Source organism: Rhamphochromis sp. 'chilingali' (genome assembly GCF_963969265.1).
Source record: "Rhamphochromis sp. 'chilingali' genome assembly, chromosome: 15".
Taxonomy (NCBI): domain Eukaryota; kingdom Metazoa; phylum Chordata; class Actinopteri; order Cichliformes; family Cichlidae; genus Rhamphochromis; species Rhamphochromis sp. 'chilingali'.
Genome location: NC_137942.1, coordinates 6060046 through 6082434, shown reverse-complemented (window position 1 = coordinate 6082434; position 22389 = coordinate 6060046). Strand labels below are relative to the sequence as shown.

Below are 22389 nucleotides of genomic sequence, written 5' to 3'. Positions count from 1 at the left end.
CTTGAACAGTGCTCCATGGGATGTTCAAGGCTTGGGAAATCTTTTTGTAGCCTAAGCCTGCTTTAAATTTCTCAATAACTTTATCCCTGACCTGTGTGGTGTCTAAATCCAATCGAGAATCTGTGGAAAGATCTGAAAACTGCTGTTCACAAACGCTGACCATCTAATCTGACTGAGCTGGAGCTGTTTTGCAAAGAAGAATGGGCAAGGATTTCAGTCTCTAGATGTACAAAGCTGGTAGAGACAGACCCTAAAAGACTGGCAGCTGTAATTGCAGCAAAAGGTGGTTCTATAAAGTATTGACTCAGGGGGCTGAATAATTACCACACCCCACTTTTCAGTTATTTGTAAAAAATGTTTGGTATCATGTATCATTTTCGTTCCACTTCTCACATGTACACCACTTTGTATTAGTCTTTCACGTGGAATTCCAATAAAATTAATTCATGTTTGTGGCTGTAATGTGACAAAATGTGGAAAAGTTCAAGGGGGCGGAATACTTTTGCAAGCCACTGTGTATATGTGTGTGTGTGTATATATATATATATATATATACACACACACACACACACACATATTTAGATTAAAAGCTGATATTGTGCTATACACTGTAGCAAAAGCCCCAAGGTGAAAACTGGGGATTCACGTGTATGCAAAACTACATAGGATGGGTGAAGACTCCAACGAGGGCTTCCATTCAAATACAAAAGTGTCCTTGACATTTTCTGCACTGCACTGACTGCTCATCCTTGTCGCATTTCTCCAGGCTGCAGATGGAAAAGCACGACCTGTTGACATTTACAAACTTATCTGGCTGAGAGCGACGGCATTCTGTAAGAAGACACACCTCCAAATGTCCCACTGCCAACTTCCAGTTCATTCCACTTAATGTGTAACACGAACACGCTACTGCTCTAAACCATCAAGTCCAGCTTTGAAAAGGGGGGGGGGGGGGGGAGAGAAACCCACACACCTTTTTGCCACCATGTCTTCTCGATTGAAGCAATTGCAACCAAAGGTGGTTCAAATACAGACAGGGTTTCCTTTTTATGTCAAAAGATTGGACAGCAACCAAAAGTAGTGTGGTACGTAATTTACTGTTAATTGGGTTAAAGCAGGACAAAGCTAAAATTAGGTGAATGCAAAGCAGGTATAGCAGCAGCAGAACATGACAAATGTAAAGAAGTTGTGGACATTGGTCTGAAAAGTGATGCAATATGTATGCATATTAGACACTGGAAAGTGATGATGCAAATTAAGACAGGACAAGCATATAGCAGGCAACAGCACATGAAAAAATAAAAACAAATTTTCTCAGTATAGAGGAGAAAAGACTCCTGTACTTTATTGATGAGACGGTGAGTAAATCAATATCCAAAAGCCAAATCGATGCAATGAGGAAACTTAAATATGTAACATCTGTGCGGGTTAAGCCTCTGCATCATTAAGCTTTCCAGAGGAACGTTCACAATGAGCCAGTTTGTGCAGATCTGCCGATCTTTGTGCTTGTGGTCCAGCTGTTGTTTAGAAATCAGGACGGTCCTTCTTCAGCTTGCTGTAGTCCATGTTGACTGTGAAAAACTGAAAAGACACACACAAAAATAAATAAAAAATAATTAGGCCCAACACCAAGATTGCACAGAAAAATGCATGCACCACCATAAATGGTTTGGGTCACTTTCCACAACAAACACGACTACATCAAGTTACACTCGTTAATGACTTGATAAGATTTGTTAACACAGGTCAGCGTTAACAAGATTATGTTTGATTAGTCCAACTAAAGAGGAATTATCCCTGGATAAGAAACTCCACCACTAAAGCTGCACAATACAATCCAAGAGTAAAACCACCTCCACTGTTAAATACATCAGAGCAGAAAAATCAAGACTGCAAGACAATTAAACATAAGGGATGCACACCTTGTACTGATCATTTGGGCCAAGTTTGTTCCAGGGCTCTGGATTATTCTTGCGATCCCAGCTGCAGAAAGAAGAGTTAAAGAGTAACTCCTAGGTACATGGCAACGAACTTGAAAATTCTCTTGTATGCAAATACGAAAAACAAACACATTTTTAATTAAGAAAACGACACATGACTTACCAGACATCAGGGTTTCTCAAGCCCAGACGGGCGAGGTACAACAGAGACATGGCTGCTCCTCCACCGATGAAGATGAAAAGGGGGATCAGCTGTAAGAGACAAAGGAAGATAAGGCATCTTATCAGCTGAGAGAATCCTAAAGCTCTCAAGACAATGACACTCAACTACATGTTTACACTGAAAACACGCCCCTGCTCACGTAGGCAGCCTCTGGAATGAAACATGAAACGAACAGGGGCTAAAATTGGCCAACTTTAACTACCATAACTATAAAATATATACACACATATTTTGTCGAAAAGAGAGGCGCTTTTGTGGGTTCTATTAATAGTTCACAAGGACTTGCTAACCCAATGTAGCCAGCTAACTAGTGGGAGCAGCTATTTAGAGGACATGAAAAGGCTCTTCGTGGCTAATAATCAACAACCATCGAATGACTAAAGTCGTGACCTTATTTAACTGAAAGTCATCAGCTGCCAGAAGGATCACTCTTAACCAACAAATTACACAGAAAAAATGAAAACAGAAAGACTGCTACATACTTTGATCTCTCAAAGTCAGTGCGGTCAAACGCAGAGGCTAATCAAGCTAGCACTGCTAACTGGCAACTTAGCCTAGTACCAGCCTGGGCTCTCAAAAAGATTACCCAAAATGACTTTTAACCTGAATATAGTTGCAATATACTTACAGCTGGGTGACTTCTAAGTTGTTTGCGGACTATGGCGAGCATTTTGTCGTTCCTCGCGTGCCAAGTTAACCGACTTTGTACCCAAATAAAAGGATTACGAGCAGTCTTGCCAGAACAGTGCGCAATTTAATCCTTGAGAAAGGGCGGAAGGAGGGTAGAGCAAGCACCAATAGGATGCTCACACACTGCCTGATCCAGCGTGATTAAAAAACGGAATTAATTATTACTATGTTCAGTATGCATATCGATAATTTTGTTAGTGGATATAATAAATTCCGAATAATTTCACATGGCTTAATTAATGAGCTGTTATAATGCTCGAGCTTTGATTTCCACGCAGCATTTTTAATCCGGCAAAGTCAAAGTGGTTTAAAAGCCCCAACAATTGCTTATTTTGAACAAAACAAATATTTAATATATATTCTCTTTTTCTTGAGGTCAAGAATAAAATTAACCTTCAGGACTGTCTCTGTTTGTGAAGCCTAAAAAATGTTCGTCTTAATTTAATTTGGAATACTTATTTTATGTACCTATTTACCTACTCCAATGAAAAAAAAAGTATTTTATTATTCTTATTCCCAATATTTCGTTCAAATTTTATGTGATTATTAAACAAAGAAAAGCTTAGATCCTACCGAGGTTATTGTAATTAATTAAAACTAAAATAAAAACTAGTAGATGTCGAAAAAGCTTTTTAGTTAATAAAAATAAAAAGTACACTTTTGAAAATATATATATAAGCTAACTGAAACGATTTTGTGTACTTGAAAAAAAAAAAACTTAAAATAAAATGAAAAACATATCGTAACCAGCCTGATGAGGCTTTGATGAACATGTTTATTGGGACTTGTGGGTGACCTGCTTTCAGAAAGGTTTTTTTTTTTAATGTACTAGATATTCAGATTTTTTCCCTAAACATCCTCTCCAGTAGATGCTCTCCATATCCTGGAGGCCTAAAATAAAGACTTAAGCTAATAAAAACTCAATGAAAAGTAAACATTTGTAACCAAAATGAGCAAACACATTTTGGGAGCTATATTAAACTCAACTGAAGTCAAAACTCAATAAAATAAATAAATAAAAATAATTAAAAATAATAATTCTGGTTCCCACTGATCCAGAACAGATATTTTTTCATTTATCATCTTATACTGCACTATAAATATAAATTGTGTTTACTGTAATATGTGCAGTCAGCTATATATGTTTCCCATACCAAGACAGAAGTAGCTGTTGCTCATAATTATATCAAGCTACAGTATAAAGTCTACCTAATGTTAAATTCCCCTTTACTCTATTTAAAAAAATCTTTAATATTAGTGGCATGATAGATAACAGTAGAGACACACCATGATCATTATGATGTTTGAGAATAAATATTCAGAGTAATTCATTATGTATTTCATTATTTGCTTCTTAACTTTGTTCTAGGGAAATGAAAAGTTTCATAACTCCTTATCTTGCTCTATGGCATCTACAGAGAGCAAGGTTAGAAGGTTAGAAGTTTACATACACTCATCATGGGTATGAAAGTTATGGTAATTTAGTTTTTTTTTAAAAAAACATTTCTTTTTCGAGAGGGGAATGATTGCACAGCTTAGATCTTTAAAAAACAAAGAATTGTGGGCATAAGTTTGAATGTATTTTGGATTTTCGCTAATCCAGTGTGTCAAAAGTATACAGATACATATTCCTATATATATATAAACATATATATATATACGGCACACATTCACCCAAATCTTTTTTGACAAGGCAAAGGCCTATTAACTTCTCATCACAGAGAATGATTGGTTACAACTGGTAATTTCTCTTTGCCAGCATAAGGAGGATTCACTGGATTGACCAGTACAGAACAATGGGACACAGCTGGGTGTTCCAAAAGGATCACCAAACAATCCAAAGCACAAATCCAAAGCTGGGTTTGGAATGGATAAAGGAGGCTAGCATTAAGTTTCTGGAACAAATTCTCAACTCTATTGGAAATTTGTGCAGTATGATTAAAATCCAACTTCTTGCCAGGGAATCAAGCAGATTAAAAAAAATAAAATTCTGCCAAGAAAAGTCAAATGTTCAGCCAGAATTCTTCCAGCAGCTTGCTAATGGCTACCAAAACTGTGTGGTTGAGCTGAAACTTGCTAAACAGAACAATTCGTGTTTTTAAAAGCCATTAAAGATGTTTGTCGTACAATCATTCCACACTGGAAAAACAACAGTTCAAAGAAATAACAAAGAGTCCAAAATCATCATGACTTTCATGACCTTGATGAGTTATCATATTTTTTTAAAGTTGCTATTTTGTTTTCACTTTTGTTTTATTTGGATTTTCTCCTCACAGTTAATGTTGTTAATTTGTTGTTGAGGCCTCCCCTCTGCACTGTTATGAGTTGTAATTTTATTTTTTGAACTACAACTGTGGTATATTTAAATGCTAAATGCTACTTTCATATAATTTCCTGAGTACTTTCTCTCAAAGTGCACACAGAGTATATAATTTGCATTATACATAAATAGTGCTCATTTACTTCAAATTTATTTTAATTGAATGATAAAATAGATCTCAGATTTCACTGTATGATATTGGTGAACTATGATATTGATGTTAAGAGTTGGTTATAAAAATGTATTAATTAATCATGCTAAAGAAAACAAGAATTGGGCTTTGGACTGTGACATTTAGAGTGGGTGTAAAACTAATCTAAGTGGAAGGTTAAACCCTGAAAATGTCATCAGATTTCAATTTTTGCTATCAAATGCACTTATTAAATTATGACAGATTTAAAAATCTTGGGGGGGAAAAACACTTATGTCCCCTAAGTACTTTGAGGACCTATAACTTAACATTTCTGTAGTATGAAGGTAAAATTTTGCAGGCCTTATTTAAATACATTAAAGATTGCATATTTTGATTCTTTATTAAATATAAAGAAACAAAACAGGCTGCTGTTAACATCTCTTATCAGTGCATCCATGTTTTAACTGCAGAGTTCACTGTCAGCTATTTCTCCTCCAAACACTGCATTGATTTTCAAGACAAAACAAAACAAAACCCTGGCTATTTAGTTTTAATTGTCAGGTTTAAGGACATTTCCCTTAAGATATAATCAATATTCCAGTTTTTTATCAGTTCCATTCAAAATATTGATTATGGGGCATTTCATATTTAGAAGTCCAGTGTCCTTTCATTCCTTAGGTGCATTTCCACAATCAATGCATCTTTAAAAATATTATTTGAAGTAGAGAAAATTGTGTAAGCTACATATTATTGGAATATCGATGGGTGTTTAAATACATTTAATTGTTGGGTTTGGCTAACAAGTTTAACAAGTAGCTGGTGATTAGTGCCATGATGCAGTCAATACCATTCTAGAATGAACCGATTTGAACCAGTTTTTAAAAACTGGAAAAAAAAAAGAATAAAAATGACAACAAAATATAATAATTTCCCTTTTATGGCAAGTAATTTTCAACTTTAGAAAATAAACGTAAATACAATTTAAAAGTAAGACTGGACATAAGACAACAGGCGACATACAACCGTCTAAATTTTCATAAAGGACATTAAACTTACTAATTGTTTTCTCAGACAAACTAAATGTTACAATTACACACATTCAAGCATCCATTTGTAAACCATTTGGTGTAATTTCATGGGTTAACTGCTGGAAATGTATTTCTAAGGCCTTGTTTGGTTCAACATCAATCCAAGGCAGGTGAGCTGGTTTCAGAAACAATAAAGATTTGTCTAAATAAAATAAGGTTTACACCTGTGCACTTCAGCCAGTTCAAATTCTTCCACAAAAAGGACTGCAGGTTGTGTCACAGCTCATTCTGGACTTGATCCCATATAATGCATCTCTTCAGTATATCAACTGTACACAACAGAAGCTGGAGTTGAAAACTACAACGACTCTCTTTTAAATGCAGTAAAATATCTGACCATAGTTCAACAAGTCATAGGCACATATAGTGTGCCTGTACATGATGTCTTATGAAAATAATATACTGGCTATAGTGTTTCCAATCTAGTGTTTCTCTTCTTTTTTTCCTCATGTGCGCCAGTGTGTTTCAGTGTGTAGTCTTCTTGGGGGCTTTGCCAAATTTAGCATCCATTCCAAGACCTAAAGTGAGAAAACCAAAGATGTGAATGGAGGGAAGACACAACATCTGAACAGATATTTTATATACATTTAACCTGATGAAATGTCTTGATGCATACTCAATCATCCAGGTAAGTAAATTCCAAAAATTTGACTCTGTTCATCTGGATGTAGCGTTTTCAATGGGAGAAACGTTTTGTCACTTGGATTGAAAAGACTATGTCCAGATGAACAGAATCAACCTTTTGGAAACCTGACGAAATGGAAATCTAATATATTAAAATACGAAAGTAATATAGTTACTGACCGAGGAATACGAGAATGGTGCCAACCCACTGCATTGTAGTCATTACGTTGCCAAACAAAATAACAGAGCCAAGGATGGTGAAGAACTTCCTCGTAGTTGTGACAATGGAGCAGGTCAGAGGCCCAAAGTACACAACTGTCATGAAGATGAAGGTCTGAAAAAGGAACATTTGAGCCGGTCAGTCAGGATGTCAGTCATTACTAAGTATCTATTGTAAAACACAACAGGGTGTTTCCTGTTCTTTAATATGGCATTGCTAATAATCAGTACTCGCATTGATCCACCTACCTGGCCTAAAGCACTGGTGACTCCAAACAGAAATATATTGTAAAAGATGCCCGGGTGGCGCTCTGCAAAACTCAGGAATTCCCACACTTCCCCTGTCCACAACACCGCTGAGAACAGAGAGGAACGTAACATCAACAACTTTTCAAAAACACAGTTCATTTCTGACTATCCTTGGTAAGAAAACCAGACCGAGTTCACAGTGTGAATGTACAGCACCACCAAGTGGTTCTGTACAGTATTAGCAGTTAGGTGAAATCTTAGTGTGGGGGTGTAATGAATTTGTATGAGTGGAGGTATAAGAATACCTTTGCATCTTGGGAAATACTAGACATCAAAGTCTTGCTGTGCATGTTGAAACCAGGAGTATATCTGCATTTGCACACATTTGACAACCAATAACTAAAAGCTGTTAAGGTTGCATATTGGAACTGCACTTAACGCTTACAAAAAAAACGCCATAGCTTTATAAAATGTAATTTAGCATAATAAAGTGGTTCAGGAAGGATAGAAAAACACTCCAAGACGGCAGACCCTACCAGTTAGTTAGCTTAAAAGTGATGACAGTCCTCCAGTTCTCATATAATCTTTGACCTTTTGATCTTTATCTCAGAGCCCATTAGTACCCAACCTTAAAAAACCCATCATTAAATTGTGTTTGTTTTATGTGCCTTGCTCTTCAGCATATTGTAGCAATCTGCTAACAGAACTGAGGGCTTTGAGGTGGAGGATTTCTTATCTAAAAAGATAACACTCCGCACTATGCCTTGACTGAATTAATGAGTTTTTGCCTCCTGAGGGAAAAGTGCACACATTTTCTGCTTCTAATGCAGCTGTTATTGGTTCTGTTTGAGGGTTTTTTTTTTTAAACTTCTTGCTACCATCTACTTCATCACACCCGCTATTCATCCTGGAGCTCATGTCAGAATCCAGAATGAGAATAAAATATACCAAACTCACATTAAAATCACCTTAGGAACACAGCACTACACCTTATGGTACTTTTGTAAATGCAAAATCACCATGAGGTGATTTCACTTTGAATTGGTGTTTAAAAAGTTTTGAGTGGAAAAGCACCTGAAGAAAACTACATTAAACATAGGATATTTTGTTCTTATCTTTAATCAAAATTTTTTTGTTAATTATAAATATTATAGCACCATAAGAAATTTTCTTCAAAAGCCTTAAACCGGTACTATGCTCTTAGATAATTATTCATAAAGAAAGCTTTGAAACCATATATTCACCAGTGTTGGCAGTACTGAACCACACCAAGGTGAGTTTGCTCATTAGTGTCTCCTCTCTAGCTGCAGGTGAGCAAATCAGTGTAATGGCCAGATGTATTTTCAGTTGGAATGAGAGCCTGCATGCTCCTGACACATATTCTATTAGATGTGGGACTCACCTAGTCCCAGCACCAGACTGGACCACATGTTGATGTTCAGCATCATGTGGTTCGCACCCGTCTGGAAGCGAGCCCTCATGTGGTCCTGGGCCACACCAGTCAAACCGTCCAATGTCAGAGAGACCAGCTATGATGCAGCAAAACACAACACCGAGACGTGAGATGAAAGTAATGGGAAAGTCAAAGCACCCGTGAGGACACGAGGGAGATGCAAGCAGATGGGCAGCATATGAGGACAAATAGGTGAAATGAACAGAATATGTGTTAGCTCACCAGCAGAATCTCTCCAAAGCCAAAAATATGGTCATCACCAACAGCAGAGCTCTTGTTGGGTTTATAGAGAAAAAGAGCAACACCGCTCACAATCAGCAACACACACAGGTATTTAGCCAGTGGATACTTCTTCCTCAGTATTGTCACACCGAGGATCATCACTGCAAGGACACAATAACAGAAATATGAAGCCGATTGATACCAGCCTGGACAGCGTGTCAAAACTTCAGCCCTGAGAGTGAAACATATGGAAGGAAACAGAATTCAAGCGATAACCAAGCTGTGAGGGGTGAGAGTTAACCTTCATGTATAAACAGGACATACTGTAATATGCAAAGCAGGCTCTCAGCTCCACATGCCTAAGAAGAATATTCAAACTAAATGTGTCCCTAATCTGTAAGAAAAGACCTCAGAATCACTCGTGTTTGTTTGGTAGCCTACACTTTAAAAAAAAGTAAATAATTTGACTTTGTATATTTCCTCATACACACCCTGCATACTGTACACTTTCTGAATTAGTCAGTACAGACAGACTGTTGTCTACGGAAACAAAGGTAAGCAGTGACAAAATATTATGTAAATGATATGGTGAAAGAAAGCACTTTAAAAAGCAACACTACAACACTTATTTTTGTTCGATTTACCTGGTATGGGTTTGCAGGATTTCCCCAAAACCTATCAAACAAAAACGCAGTTATAGAATATGCAAGGCTCAAGCACAAATACACATACAATGAAAAAAGAAAAACACATAACCAGTTACTGTTGACCCATTTAAATAGGGCATACTCACCTGGGTGGGATAGTTGACATATTGAAGGGCAGAGTTACTGGACACCATGGCTCCAAGATAAGAGAGCGAGCACAGGCCATAGAGCCAGCTCTTCGTGTGATCTGGCTTGGAGCTCTCAAAAAACTGGATCACTAATTATTAAAAGAGAATTAAAGAAAAAAGTTCACAACATTACATTATTTTAAATATTAGGCAGAGAAGTTAACATACAAGAGATTCGACTGGTGTTGTTCTCAGGTGTTTCCTAGCAGAGTCAGTGGAGTCTTTTAACCACTGTTATTAGTTTTTGTGTGCATTTTGTGCAGCACATACTCACAGATCTTTGCAAAGACACAACTGATGATGCACTGGATGAAGACCAGCGTACGGGCGAATCTGAACTTCTCGTGACCATAATCACCTCGAGTGCTAGAAAACAGAGAGCAACAGCATGTTGAACACAACAGACCCGTCTTGGCAGGAGCATGCAAATAGCTAGGTTAAACATCTGAGTGGTTTCATGTGTCTCCTAGCTGTGAAAAGGGCATTCAGAAAAGGAGAGTGAAAGAGGGGTGTGGTGAGGGTAGCAGTCTGTTAGTGGACCAAAAGTTTTTTCAGCAGCTGTCTTGCTTGAGTACTTGGTGTCAGTTTGCAATTGTTTTTAGTGGGCTAATCTGAAGATAATATGTCCATATTCATAACAACATGTAATAACATGTAATAAAAGTCAGACATTGGTTTGTAGAAGTGCCGCTTCACCTCACATGGCATTTTCAAGTCATCATTTTGAAACCAGAGAGTATTCCTGTACCCTTTGTTGACAGCATACCATCTGTGTCCTTTCTCAGTATGTGAAAGAGAACACAGGCAGAGCTCTGCTTACTTTACATAAGCCAGACTGCAGATTTTAAAGTTGCATGTATAGGAGAAACAGTATACATGAAACTAAAATGTCTCTTTTGCAAAAATTTATGCCTGAACCAGTAAATCTCTGAGATTTTTAAATATACTCCCCAAAAAAGAAAAACAACGCAAAAACAAAAGTCTGTGTAATGCAGAATTTTGCTTTTAAGATAGACTAAAAATAAAAAAATTATTCTTCAGAGAAGAATTTTTCCAGATGTCTTATTCTTTTGCATATTTCTCACACACGTTTCATTTCATCAAACAAATTTTAATATTAGTCAGTGGTAACCAGAGAAAACCATGATTTAATTTATTAAGGCAAAAAGAGCCAAACCTGTGTGAAAAAGTAATTGCGCCCATTTATCGTTAAACCACAAGTTAACTCTGATTACCGCAGTTTGAAAGCTGAGCCCAGTTTCACTAGTCACACCCAGGCCAAACCCGTTGAATAAAGAAATTGCTTAAATAGATCCTGTCTGACAAAAGATCAACTTTTTAGAAAGTTTGAATCCCATCTTATCTGATGTAAAACTAACACATCATAACAGCAGCAGTCAAACATGGTGGTGGTAGTGTTATGACCTGAGGCTGCTTCATGATCAGAACAACTTGCTCTAATTGATGGAACCGCAAATTTTGCTCGACCAGAAAATCCTCATAGAGAATGTCCAGCCATCAGTTTGTGCCCTACAGTTTAAGTTCACTTGGGTTAAACAGGAAGACAATAATCTGAAACACACCAGCAAGTCCACCTCAGAGCTGCTAAAAGCTGCTAGTCAAAGTCCAGACTTAATTCAGATTGACCTGAAACAGACATTCATTTTCAAAAAACCATTTAATGTGGTCAAACCAATTCTACAAAGAACAGTGAGGAAAGCAATATCTGCCCTACAGTGACATAAAGGAGTCATTGCCAGTTATCACAAATACTTGATTACAGTTCTTGTTACCAAGGTTGGCACAACCGCTTATTAGTTTTAGGGGGTAATTACTTTTGCAGAGCCCGGTATGGTTTGATAGCCCCCCCTTTAATAAATTAAATAACAAGTTAAAAAATGACGGTTTATATTTACATGGGTCATCTTTGTCTAATAGTGAAATTTAGGTGTGACAAATATGTAAGAATAAATCAATCAATCAAAAAGGGGGGATACTGCTGCAGTACTGTATTTAGTTTTACTTAACAGATCTGGAGATCTACAAAGACAGTGCTTCAGGTCATATGCTCATATGATTACGATTATGAGAACTGTGATTTTTTTTCTAATGACAAAACTATAACCAAACTCCAACTAAAATTTTAATGTATGCATAGCAATATTAAAGCGGCAGCTTTTTGAAGGGAGTTTTGGTTCACAGCAGCATAACAATGTCTCTAGTTTAGCTTCGTTACTTGTTACTTACATCGTCTCTTGCAATATTCCGTAATAAAAGTAGCACACGAAGACTCCGAAGAAGCAAACGATGAACCGTAACCTCATATTGTCCCACAGCCAGGCGGGCTTCCCAGCTCCCTTTCCCGCTGCCATGCCGTCGTCGACCACCCCGGGAATGTTAACCGACACCACCGCTCCACTTCCCGCTCCTCTCGCTCCGGCCTCTCGCTCCACTATAGCCGCTATCACGAGCCCGGAAATGGCGCTCGCGTGTTTACGTTGGCTGTGGATTATGCACCAGCTGGAAGACTTGGTGATATATCGCAGTAAATCTTATTTGCCGGAGCTTTCCAACTCTTGTCTTGAGATTCGAGTATCATGCCATAGTTGGTTGCCCTATATCACCCCCAGACAGAAGGGCCTTCTAGCTGTGCAGCTGCTATATTAAAAGCATCCCGTTTTTCACACCCGAGTAACGGTAAGGATGTGCCGCTCGGGTTTTCATTGGGAAATTAAAACCTGCAATTAGCAGGAAAAGTTATCTTCTAAAAGGACCCATTAGGTGTCAGCACCTGAGCCTGTACGCTTATATTAAGTTTAATAAAACTACCCTGAGTCATACAGGCATAATAACGTGTTTAATATACGCCGCTCCAATCCTGCAAACAAAACGCTGTCTCTTCTGTGATCGTTTGGTGTTCGCATTAACCTTTAATGGTTAGTCGTGACTTGAGGCAGCTATTTAAAAAGCCGAGGTCCTTTCTTGAAAATGTCGCGTGCCCTTTTGTCGTCCTAGGATGTGGATTAAATTCATTGGTCCGTGTAAGAACTATGGAGCCGCTTTAAGCCAATCACAAAGCTGATTTGGCAAAGGAGGGAGGGTTTAGATTTAAAAGCCCACAGACACACGTGTCAAATGCAGACACGACAACAAAAAATAACCACAGGAATTATAATTACCGTAGAAGGCATTTTAACGCCCCCAAAACAATTTTCTTTTATTGTTTTCTACACAGGCAACAGCACAGGTAACAGTAACTGCTATCACGTAAAAAGAATACCAAAAAAAAAAGAAAAAAGGCTGAAAAATTCTTCGTTGACGTTTACTCCCCATTTATCATGTAGGTCATTTATTATGTTGAAAAAACACAACTGAATAATAATTCAATCAAAAGGAAGTCAAGCTCTTCACTAACACTGTGGTCTAAACTCCAGGGTTCAAAAAAGGCTCAAACTGACAAACACTGCGACCTGCTCTAGTTATTAAAAATAGTTTGGTTATAACAAAGCCCCCTGTAGGCAAATAAAGCTATAAAATGTCTGCTTATAAAACAGCACAAGTCAGAACAGTGAAAACAGAAGCAGTATCGTGTGCTTCTTATAAGGACATAAAAATATGTATCTCCCTTGAAACACATCTGTAGAAAAGTAGGACATTGGAAACTTTAAGCCAAAAATATTTCAAACAGAGATATATATATATAAAATTCAACAAATATTTTGTTTTTCCATCAGTTAACCCTCACAAATTAAGCTGGATGTTTATCTAAAATCAACAATACTCGACTACAAAACCCATCAATTGTTTGGATAGTAAGAAGGCAAAACCTGTACCAGTGTGTGTTCTAAGTGCTAGGGTTTTTGACAGTAAATTCTCACGTTTCAAGATGAAAAATAAAAGCATCCCTTCTAGACTGCGGTCTCTAACTAGAACAATTTTAATGCAAAAGAATGATTTAATAAACGCAAGTATTTATAAAGCTTTTCAAGCATTTCCACAACTTAAATCCTGCAGTCTAATCCATGCCTCATACGGTTGAATACTAGGACAGTTTAAGTGCTGATGAGGTAAATATCAGCTGAATCAAAGCTTCCTGCAGGTGGAAAAAAAACATAAAAAAAACCAAAACAAAAGATAAAGCGGGCAGAATTTAGGCCACAGTTATTCTAAAGTATGACAGCAACAAATCTTCACAGTCACAAAGGTTATTTTGATCACAGTGATGATGGCGTGTTACAGCAGTGATGCAACACTGTCCATTGTCACGATGCATTAAAAAAATATATATATCACATCCAGTTTCTGCTTGTCCTGGCAGTGCAATGTGGTTCAGTCCTGAGAGACTCTGCTCAGATATCCACCTACTGCATGCCCAGGTGCCTGGTAGGAGAGGCCTGACCTGAGCAGCCAGTGACGGGAGATACCGACAGGCCACGAAAGAGGAGGTCCATGGAGGGCAAGAGGGGCTTCAAAAGACTGACCGGGCAGAAAGCTGAGCCTCCGTGGGGGGTGAAGTTGACTTTATTGGGGTCAGGGCAGGATGACTGGAGGAGAGTCTCATCCTGATAGGCAGAGCTGTAGATGGAGAGATAGAAGCATGAACCCCCATACTGCAACACAGCATCCACGGCTTTATATGTAGTTACATATTTATAGCACCATAATAACAACTTCTACAACCCTTCAATTCCATTAAATCATTCAGTGAAAAGTAACTGTCACACAAGATCAGAAGGTTTCAAGTGTGCACTGATATTCTGACAAGACTAATTTAAGCTGTTTTCTTCAAAAGTGTATAAATTAGCTTATTTTCTAAGGTTGTCATAATGCATTGAGCCGCATAGTTGATTTAACACACATTTTTAGGCCAGGTGTCCTTCCTGATGTAACCTTCTCATTTATCCAGACTTGGGACTGCTCCAAGGCAGATACTGACTCGTGACCTCCTGAGGCTGGGTTTGCGTTTCCTCCGAGTTGTGACCTTTGGGCATTAGGCAATTTTGCTAATCAACACACTATGGAATCCCACAAATGTGTAGGATAAAATGCTTTTTCATCTGTTTCTGCTGATATAGTGACTGGAGATTTTTCTACAGAATATCAAATAAGGATGCCAATATTATTGCAATTAATGTGCCACAAATAATAAGTCATCCTAATTCGGTAACACAATCAAGGCTTCATTTTTCCTGTATATTTCATACTTAGTGACAAACAGAATTAACAGATGAAAACGTGGCATATAGGGAACCAATCTAAACTCAGATGGTGTCATAATTTGATAGCAAGTACAGTGTGCAAATAACATCATCTTACTTAAATAATCATAGATTATATATGCATTTATGTCTCTAGATAACTATGTCCTCCTTAACGGGTGGGCCAATCTCAACAAAACTTTGTATAAATATCACCACACATATAGGAATTATTATCATCTATATGTTTTTTTTTTAAGGAAAAATTTCCTATAAATCCAAGTTCTTTCTATTTGTATATACATTATGTTTATATAATGATTCCCCTGCAAATGCAATGTTACGGCCTCAGTTTGTACTTGTTTCACGTGGCTTAATGTAAATAAGTTACATTTAAAAACAAATCCTCCTTGGAGACCTCTCAGACTGGAAGAGACTGGAAAAATGGCATAAATTTCATCAAAGTGGTGGACACTTGGTGCTCAACCTGGAAATGTTAAATTCATAAGGGACCACATGTAAATGCATAGCAAGCTGTTACAAAAATACACATAAATAATAAATTTGTATAAAACTTTTGCAACATTATTTGTCATTACTGGCTCCAAGATTACAACGTGTGCCTTTTGTCTTGTGATCTGAACTTGATTTGGAGTGGTAATGACATCCTGTTTTGCTCTGATGGTACTTGTGGGAGGGGTTTAGTTGGGTACAAAAGTAAATTTGTGGTATAGAAAGTAGGAAATAATTGCATGATATGATCTATGCATGATGCTTTGGTGTACTTACACTGCTTCCTCACACACTCGAACTCGCTCACAGCCTTCTGGCGGTTCGCGCTGAAAAGAGTAGGTTTTGTTGGGACGAGGCGAAGAGGAGCAGGCCTGCAGCAGAGGAGGATCCAGTGCAAATGAAGGAAGCGATGCTGATGGAGAGGGACACAAGATCTCATAGTCCACAGGCTCTGCATAAAGAGAGAGAGATTTTCACTAACAATACCAGAATTAAAGCAAATCTCTGTCTGTAGTATTATTATTTTTCAAAAATATATCCATTTACGGTTTAATAAAGCACTGCAAAACAGGAAATGTAAGCCTGTCTAACCTGGCTCTCCCATGGTGCAGGGAGATTGGGATGGGGATAAAAGTGATGGATTCAAAGGACAAGGTGAACCTGAAGGTGTCAGAAGTGACGTATCAAGAATACAAGGGGACTGAGAAGGAGAAAGAAGGGAAGGATCCAGTGGCCCCGGTGAGGGGTCACTCTGAGAGCCACTGCTGCATCTCTGGGCAGGGGCGGGAGCTCTGTGGCCATCTGGGATATCCAAAATCTGTGAAATTTAGAAGCAAATAAATGAAAATTTAGCATAATAACACTGAAGTGAATGTGAATAACGATCCTTTTCTTTTTTTCATGTCAGTATGGACCAAAATCTCTGAGGAATGTTTCCAGCACCTTGTTGAATCTTTGCTATGAATAATTAAAACAGTTCTGAAAGCAAAAGGCGGTCCACCCTGGTATTAGCAAGGTGTAACTAATGAAGTGACCAGTGATGAAATATGGCACACAGATATTTTGATGAGAAAAGCAACTGCACTATAAATTGGTTGATACTGGTAGTTCTTATAACCTTTTGATATTAAAACCTTTCTGGTTTTACGTATAAGCAAGTTTCAGTGCCCTAACCTCATGCTGATCGTCTTGTTTTTCACACACAAACACTTCCTCCAGCTCTAAGTTGAGGCCCTCGACGCTCCGTCGCAGCCGTGGAGCAAGTCTGTTCAGCGGCATCAGCGGCATCGTCTGAGGAGAAACGAGTATAATACGGACAAATTTTGAGGTAGCCTAAGCCTGATTATCTGGTTTTTCACTATTGCAATTGTTAATAGTGCATGTGAACAGTACAGAGTGATATGCTAGTTTCAAACTGTCTTTCAGAGACAGCATGGCAGTAGCACGGCAGACTTGATGACAGCCAGTACTAAAAAAAGAAGTGTTTTTTATATCCCTGTTACCAAGCTCCTCCTCGTCTGCCTGTGGAACACAGTCTGGCATTGGGAGCAATCATGAAAACTTTGTTGTATGTGTCCTTTAATATCCTAATTGGACAAAAGGCTACCTGAGTGACTCCTGCTGCATGACCTGCAGGCAGGGGGTGGGGGGGGAGCTCGCATCCTGCTGAGGGAGGGACATGGCGGGAACGCTTCTGCAACTGGTGTCTCAGCTTGGCCACCTGAGGGCAGAGTGGAGAGAAAAATGATTCAGGGGTCATTGTGATTCATTCAAGGTTAAGGTTCAAAGTTTGCCCTGAAGGAACCCTTTTGTTTCAGGCTATCAATGGGAGGCCAAAGAGAAGAAGAGTGTGGGTATGTGAGAGAAATAGAAGAAATGATTCATTAACTGCTTTAGTGTATACAATACTTGCCTCCCTTAGGTGCTCTGCACTGCCCCAAGAAGCTGAGCGCTTGTGCCCACCAGCACTTCGTCTTCCCCGGGTTTCCTCTGCCCAGGAACTTGGAGTCTTAAAAAAAAAAAAAAAAAAAAGGAAGAGAGAGAGCATATATAAATAAGGCATCCAGTGTTTTGCCTGACATGCTGTTGAGGGGCTCTGGTAGAAAATGGCCTAATTGGCAGTAATTCTGGCTGTCAGAAAGGGCGACCTTTTTGGAGACCCACTCTATTTTTTTTTTTTGCCAAAACCAGCAAACTCCATTCGACACTCGTATGCACAACACTTAAGTTGAGCCCCACAGCTGTCTTGCACACCTGCCCCACAACAGCTGTACAGCGGAAGGCGACAAGAAACCACTATGAGCTGCAAAACAGCCCGGCTTACACTCTCATAAAAAAACATCCAAACCACATCAGTGTAAAAACTATAAATACAGTGCATTCAACACCTCAGTGCACTTACACACACAAATAAGTTATTTGTTGTTATTCACAAAGTCACACACTGTTGAGGAAAAACAAAAAGCAGCCAGCAAGCAGACTTTTTAGTGCACTTCTTCCTTTGTCAGTCACAACTCTGTAACATCCTTTTCACTCCTATATCCGTACCGATTTCTTCACATTGACTCTTGATCTTCTACCAGTGGGAGCTGGGTTGTTTGCTGCTGACTGTTGGTTGTATGCAGTAGACTGGACATTCATCATCACACGGGTCAACTTAAGCAACAGGATCCGATACTCTAGGTTCTGGTGCCTCCACGTTTAGGGTCAACTGCTTCACACACTTTCAAAGAATCTGATCCACTCCCTGGTGTCCAGTCTATTCATAAGCCACTCACAGGCAACCATGCACCGTGACTGCATTGTGAATTTCTGTCCCCCGAAACACAAGGTGCTCGGCCTCACAGCTCAGGGAAGTCTTACTGGTGCCATTACTGCCTGTAGAAAAACACCGACATCATCTCCTCTTCAGTCGACTCATACGTACTCTGTCGCCAGGCTAAATAAGTCCGAAAGCAGCATGAGTCAGTCATACAGTGGCATTGGTGTAGAGTTACGGCTACCAACCTCCCCCACCATCCAACATCAAAAACCCCACCCTCCCCAAAACATGGACAAGGGATCATGGAACACGAACCTATAAAAAGACCCCAAGGTACCAAAGCACTTGGTCTCCATGGCTAATATTTCCAGCTTGAGGCACTGATTAAAATGTGCTTGGTATTTATTTTTTTAATATAGTGAACAAGGTGGAAAAAAATATTATTTCCTTTACATTTTGGGCTAATTCTATAAAAAAAAAAAATTCTTCATTTATGCAGAACCTCAGATTTAAGAAGTCCCAATCAGAGAGTTTTCATTTTTAAAGGTTACTATATTTAACTGCTGCTACTTTAATAGGTCAAATTAAAGAAAACTCTAATGAGATCTGCAATCTCAACAACTATTGAGTGTGTCAAGATCATTTTTAACCACCAAGGTGATTAAAAGTTAGTTAGAGAGGCAAGATTGAGATGGTTTGGACGTGTGCAGAGAAGGGCCAGCGGACATATTGGACAAAGGATGTCGAAGATTTAGGAAGACTACAGACGATTCATGGATGTAGTGAAGGAGGACATGGTGTGACAGAAGAGGAAGCAAAGAATAGGGTGAGATGCTGGCTGCTGTGGCAACACCTAAAGGGAGCAGTCGAACGAAAATGAGGATGACGAGGATGAGATTCCATCAGCTTTGTGCTAATTAGCAAAATGCTAAAACATTGTTGACTGTCAGCATGTTAATATAATGTTAGCATTTAGCTCAAAAACAAGCCAACAAAACTCAAAGAGCTGCAGGCACTAATTCAGACTAAAATCAAATGTAATTGCCTCAAACATTTAATTGATTAATTGGTTGCAGTTACTTTCATTTGATTCACTAAGTGATTATTCTAACACAGACTGGAATAAAAAGGTGCAGTAGTGTGCAAAGTAAAGAATGAAGTAACACCAAACAACTAGTCATATCATCTGACATAATGCAGAGGAACTATGGCAGAAGGAGGTGCTGGGTGGGGTGCTGCTGAGTACGTGTTAGTGTGGTTTTTGGGGAGTGCTGGGGGATGGGGTGCCTGTATAATGAGGTCAGGAGGGGCCTGTGTCTCACAATGGAGGCAAAGGGGGTTCGTTCGGGTTTAAACTGTGTCAGGAGAGAAGACGAAGCTTGCGGAGCTTGGCGATGTTACTCCAGGCTTTGTGCACTAGTTAGGAGCAGATACAGTCGAGGGGGGGGGGTGGGGGGGAGCAGCGAGGGAAGAGAAGCAGATTTTTTTTTTTAAAGAAGAACAAAAACGAGTATTTCCAGTTGGCTGCCTTCCACCCGCCGCGCCGAACTGGAACCACCAGACACCTGCAGAGCTAACATCAGATATCTTGTCCTCTATAGAAATCGTTAACATCCAGGAGAAGCACAGCACACACAAGTTTGCCTTTTATGCAATTGATTCAACAGGTTCACACTGTGTTCCTGCACTAACAGAAGCACTGGTACAGAACAAACTGGGATTAATTGAGACCAAGCTCATTCGATTATAGCAACTCCATCACAGTATCACAGCAGATATATTAATCATTACCTGCGTGGCTTTATCATTGACACAGCTAACTACTGCCCCGTCTGCCTCTTTGGGCCACTGCCCCTGGAGATAGGGTCCGACAATCGCATCCAAAGAAAGAGTTCGGCGGATGGTGGGTTTTGGTGGACGAGCCGTGGTTCTGTCTGCTGTGGAAACAGAGAAAATAGAAAGAAGCCAGGGGCATGTTGAGACTGTGTAAGCTTCCACTCAGTACATGTCGAAACTGTTTCTGTGCTGAAGAGGGATTGAACTCCTGCCTGTGTAATCATGTTTAGCCTTCAGTAAGACACTGTATTGGACATGTAAGTGTAAATAACTCTTTAGCCCCAGTGGCAGTTGCTCACAGCCTCCTTCCTTTCCATAAGTGTGCAGACCACAGGGCTGTGTGAGTGTAACAAGTGTGTATGTGTGCGTGTTGGCAGCGTTTTGTATCTCTGGCAGGTGTGGACCATGCCTTTGACCTGGAGCAAAGCCATCCAGCTACACAACGCTGGCAACACTCACCACAGCCAGCTAGTACATTTACAACTAATCCAAAAGCACACCCACAGTATGTTGTCATCAGCCCATGCTGCAGGGCAGACAGGATACATAAATAACATGCAGATGTGAGTTTTGTGGATACAGTGAAAGAACAAGCACTCAAAGTAAAACAAAGAGGTCTTTAAAGCTGCTGCTGTGTTAGCATGAAGCATGCAGCAGGAATCCCACAGGTCAGAGTGCTAAGGGGCAGCTGAGTGTCTAAATAACATTATGAGAACAGTGTTATGTTTCAGGGCTAGCAGCCTTCATTGTTGACTTAGCACGTTGGAATTGTACTCTTTTGAGCACAATCCAAGTAAAACGGCTGGTGCATAGTTAGGCACACTGAAACAGTTCATGCCCTGGCTTTGGGTGAGAAGCATGGTCGTCTCTTGTATTTGCTTCTTAAATATTCTTCCTGCTTTTCTTCAGTGTGCTGTGGGTCATTAATCATTCAGTGTATGAATAGCTGGTCCTGGTGTTACATGCTTTCCCTCTAGAGCTCCAATTAACAGTTCTAGAGACTTCTGGAAGAATCTTTACAAAGGTGCACTGATTAAACTGCAGAGTACTTTGGGGAATTGAAAAATAATGCATTTCCTATTAAATATGTCAGAAAATAGCAACTATTCCCCCATCACAAATTCACAGTTTTGTCTTACCAGCTTTTCAAAATATAAAAATATGCAGTTTTTAAATGACAAGAACAACTTAATTCATCCACGATAAAAACAGCAGCAGGGTCAGTTTTCATTAATCACCCAGCAATTCATGTTTAATGATTAATCACTCTGGCTCAGTTCCCCTTTGTGATGATACACAGTCAATATTTTTGCTTGAATAAAATCCACTATATATCAAAACCACAAAACATTAACCCTTTGCCCCACTGGGTCACATTTCTAAGGAATAATGATGATTAAGTGATGCACAATCAAACTTTTCAGCTCTGGACCACATGGAAGTGAATGCAGATTCAGCCCCCTCCTCCTGAGTGTGTATTTACCCGTCTTGACCTCTCTGCTGAGGAGAGCTGAGCCCCTCTGGAGCTGGTATGGGACTGTGGCTCTAAGGGGCTGCAGGCTGGGGTTGCTGCACCCCCGAGGCGCTCCTCCACTTCGGCTCGACATCCCCCCACTTGGCTCCCACAGCCGAGCGCAGCTTATGAAAACAGTCGTCCCTGCTTTTCTTTTTCCTCGTCGTTCACTGCAGCTCTCACGGGCTTTCTCACTGAGCGCGCTCACTTCATCCACACTGATGATCCAAAGCTCTGATCGGGCCTCTGGATGGAGAAACTACTCGAGCTTTCTTTTGTGATGTTGACCATGATGTTTGCTGCCTTACTGCTTAGTTTCGGGAAGAAGAAAAAACACGCGTGTTAAGTGAGCTTTGCAGTTTAACGCATTATACCAAACTCCGTATTATTCTTCATGCTGCAGAGTGAAAAGGGCACCAGCAGAGTCTGAGTGGTCCTGTGTCACATTGCTGCTTGTTTCCCTTGTCTGCAAAGTGACAACACAACTACTCAACCTGTGCAACTATCTCGTGCAGCATGTAATTCCAAGGGAGGATGATGTGGTTGGTTGCTGCAGAATATTACTGAGCACT

The 22389-nt window shown here is 39.5% G+C and overlaps 3 protein-coding genes across 3 annotated transcripts; all 3 read right to left on the bottom strand.

The window, feature by feature from the left end:
• Positions 1-1078: 1078 nt before the first annotated feature.
• ndufa4a (NDUFA4 mitochondrial complex associated a) lies at positions 1079-2951 on the bottom strand. The gene is made up of 4 exons (XM_080906020.1): positions 2792-2951; positions 2104-2192; positions 1923-1983; positions 1079-1581 (listed from the first exon to the last, which is right to left on the bottom strand). The coding sequence occupies exons 1-4, from the start codon at positions 2831-2833 to the stop codon at positions 1525-1527; spliced, it is 249 nt and encodes an 82-aa protein (XP_080762146.1). The 5' UTR covers positions 2834-2951; the 3' UTR covers positions 1079-1524.
• Positions 2952-6225: 3274 nt separating this feature from the next.
• slc35b1 (solute carrier family 35 member B1) lies at positions 6226-12923 on the bottom strand. The gene is made up of 9 exons (XM_080906307.1): positions 12244-12923; positions 10271-10362; positions 9955-10085; positions 9806-9836; positions 9162-9322; positions 8889-9015; positions 7487-7593; positions 7199-7352; positions 6226-6912 (listed from the first exon to the last, which is right to left on the bottom strand). Exons 1-9 carry the CDS (start codon positions 12366-12368, stop codon positions 6860-6862), a joined length of 981 nt encoding a protein of 326 aa, XP_080762433.1. The 5' UTR covers positions 12369-12923; the 3' UTR covers positions 6226-6859.
• A 255-nt stretch (positions 12924-13178) lies between these two features.
• On the bottom strand, positions 13179-22378 carry fam117aa (family with sequence similarity 117 member Aa). The gene is given in 9 exon segments (XM_080906198.1): positions 13179-14384; positions 14387-14571; positions 15984-16158; positions 16299-16524; positions 16881-16997; positions 17314-17427; positions 17620-17715; positions 20260-20405; positions 21788-22378. Coding segments are annotated over 9 exon segments (1242 nt in total). The 5' UTR covers positions 21912-22378; the 3' UTR covers positions 13179-14325.
• Positions 22379-22389: the final 11 nt, after the last annotated feature.

Bases quoted from the DNA above. Each gene is read 5' to 3' on its own strand.
- ndufa4a (XM_080906020.1), bottom strand. From the start codon at position 2,833: ATGCTCGCCATAGTCCGCAAACAACTTAGAAGTCACCCAGCT. The intron at 1,984-2,103 runs GTAAGTCATGTG...TTCTTTCTGCAG, and splicing joins TTGAGAAACCCTGATGTCTG to CTGGGATCGCAAGAATAATC. The intron at 1,582-1,922 runs GTGTGCATCCCT...GTGTCTTTTCAG, and splicing joins GCCCAAATGATCAGTACAAG to TTTTTCACAGTCAACATGGA.
- slc35b1 (XM_080906307.1), bottom strand. From the start codon at position 12,368: ATGGCAGCGGGAAAGGGAGCTGGGAAGCCCGCCTGGCTGTGGGACAAT. The intron at 9,016-9,161 runs GTGAGCTAACAC...GCTGCATCATAG, and splicing joins GCTTTGGAGAGATTCTGCTG to CTGGTCTCTCTGACATTGGA. The intron at 7,594-8,888 runs GTGAGTCCCACA...CTCTGTTCTCAG, and splicing joins CAGTCTGGTGCTGGGACTAG to CGGTGTTGTGGACAGGGGAA.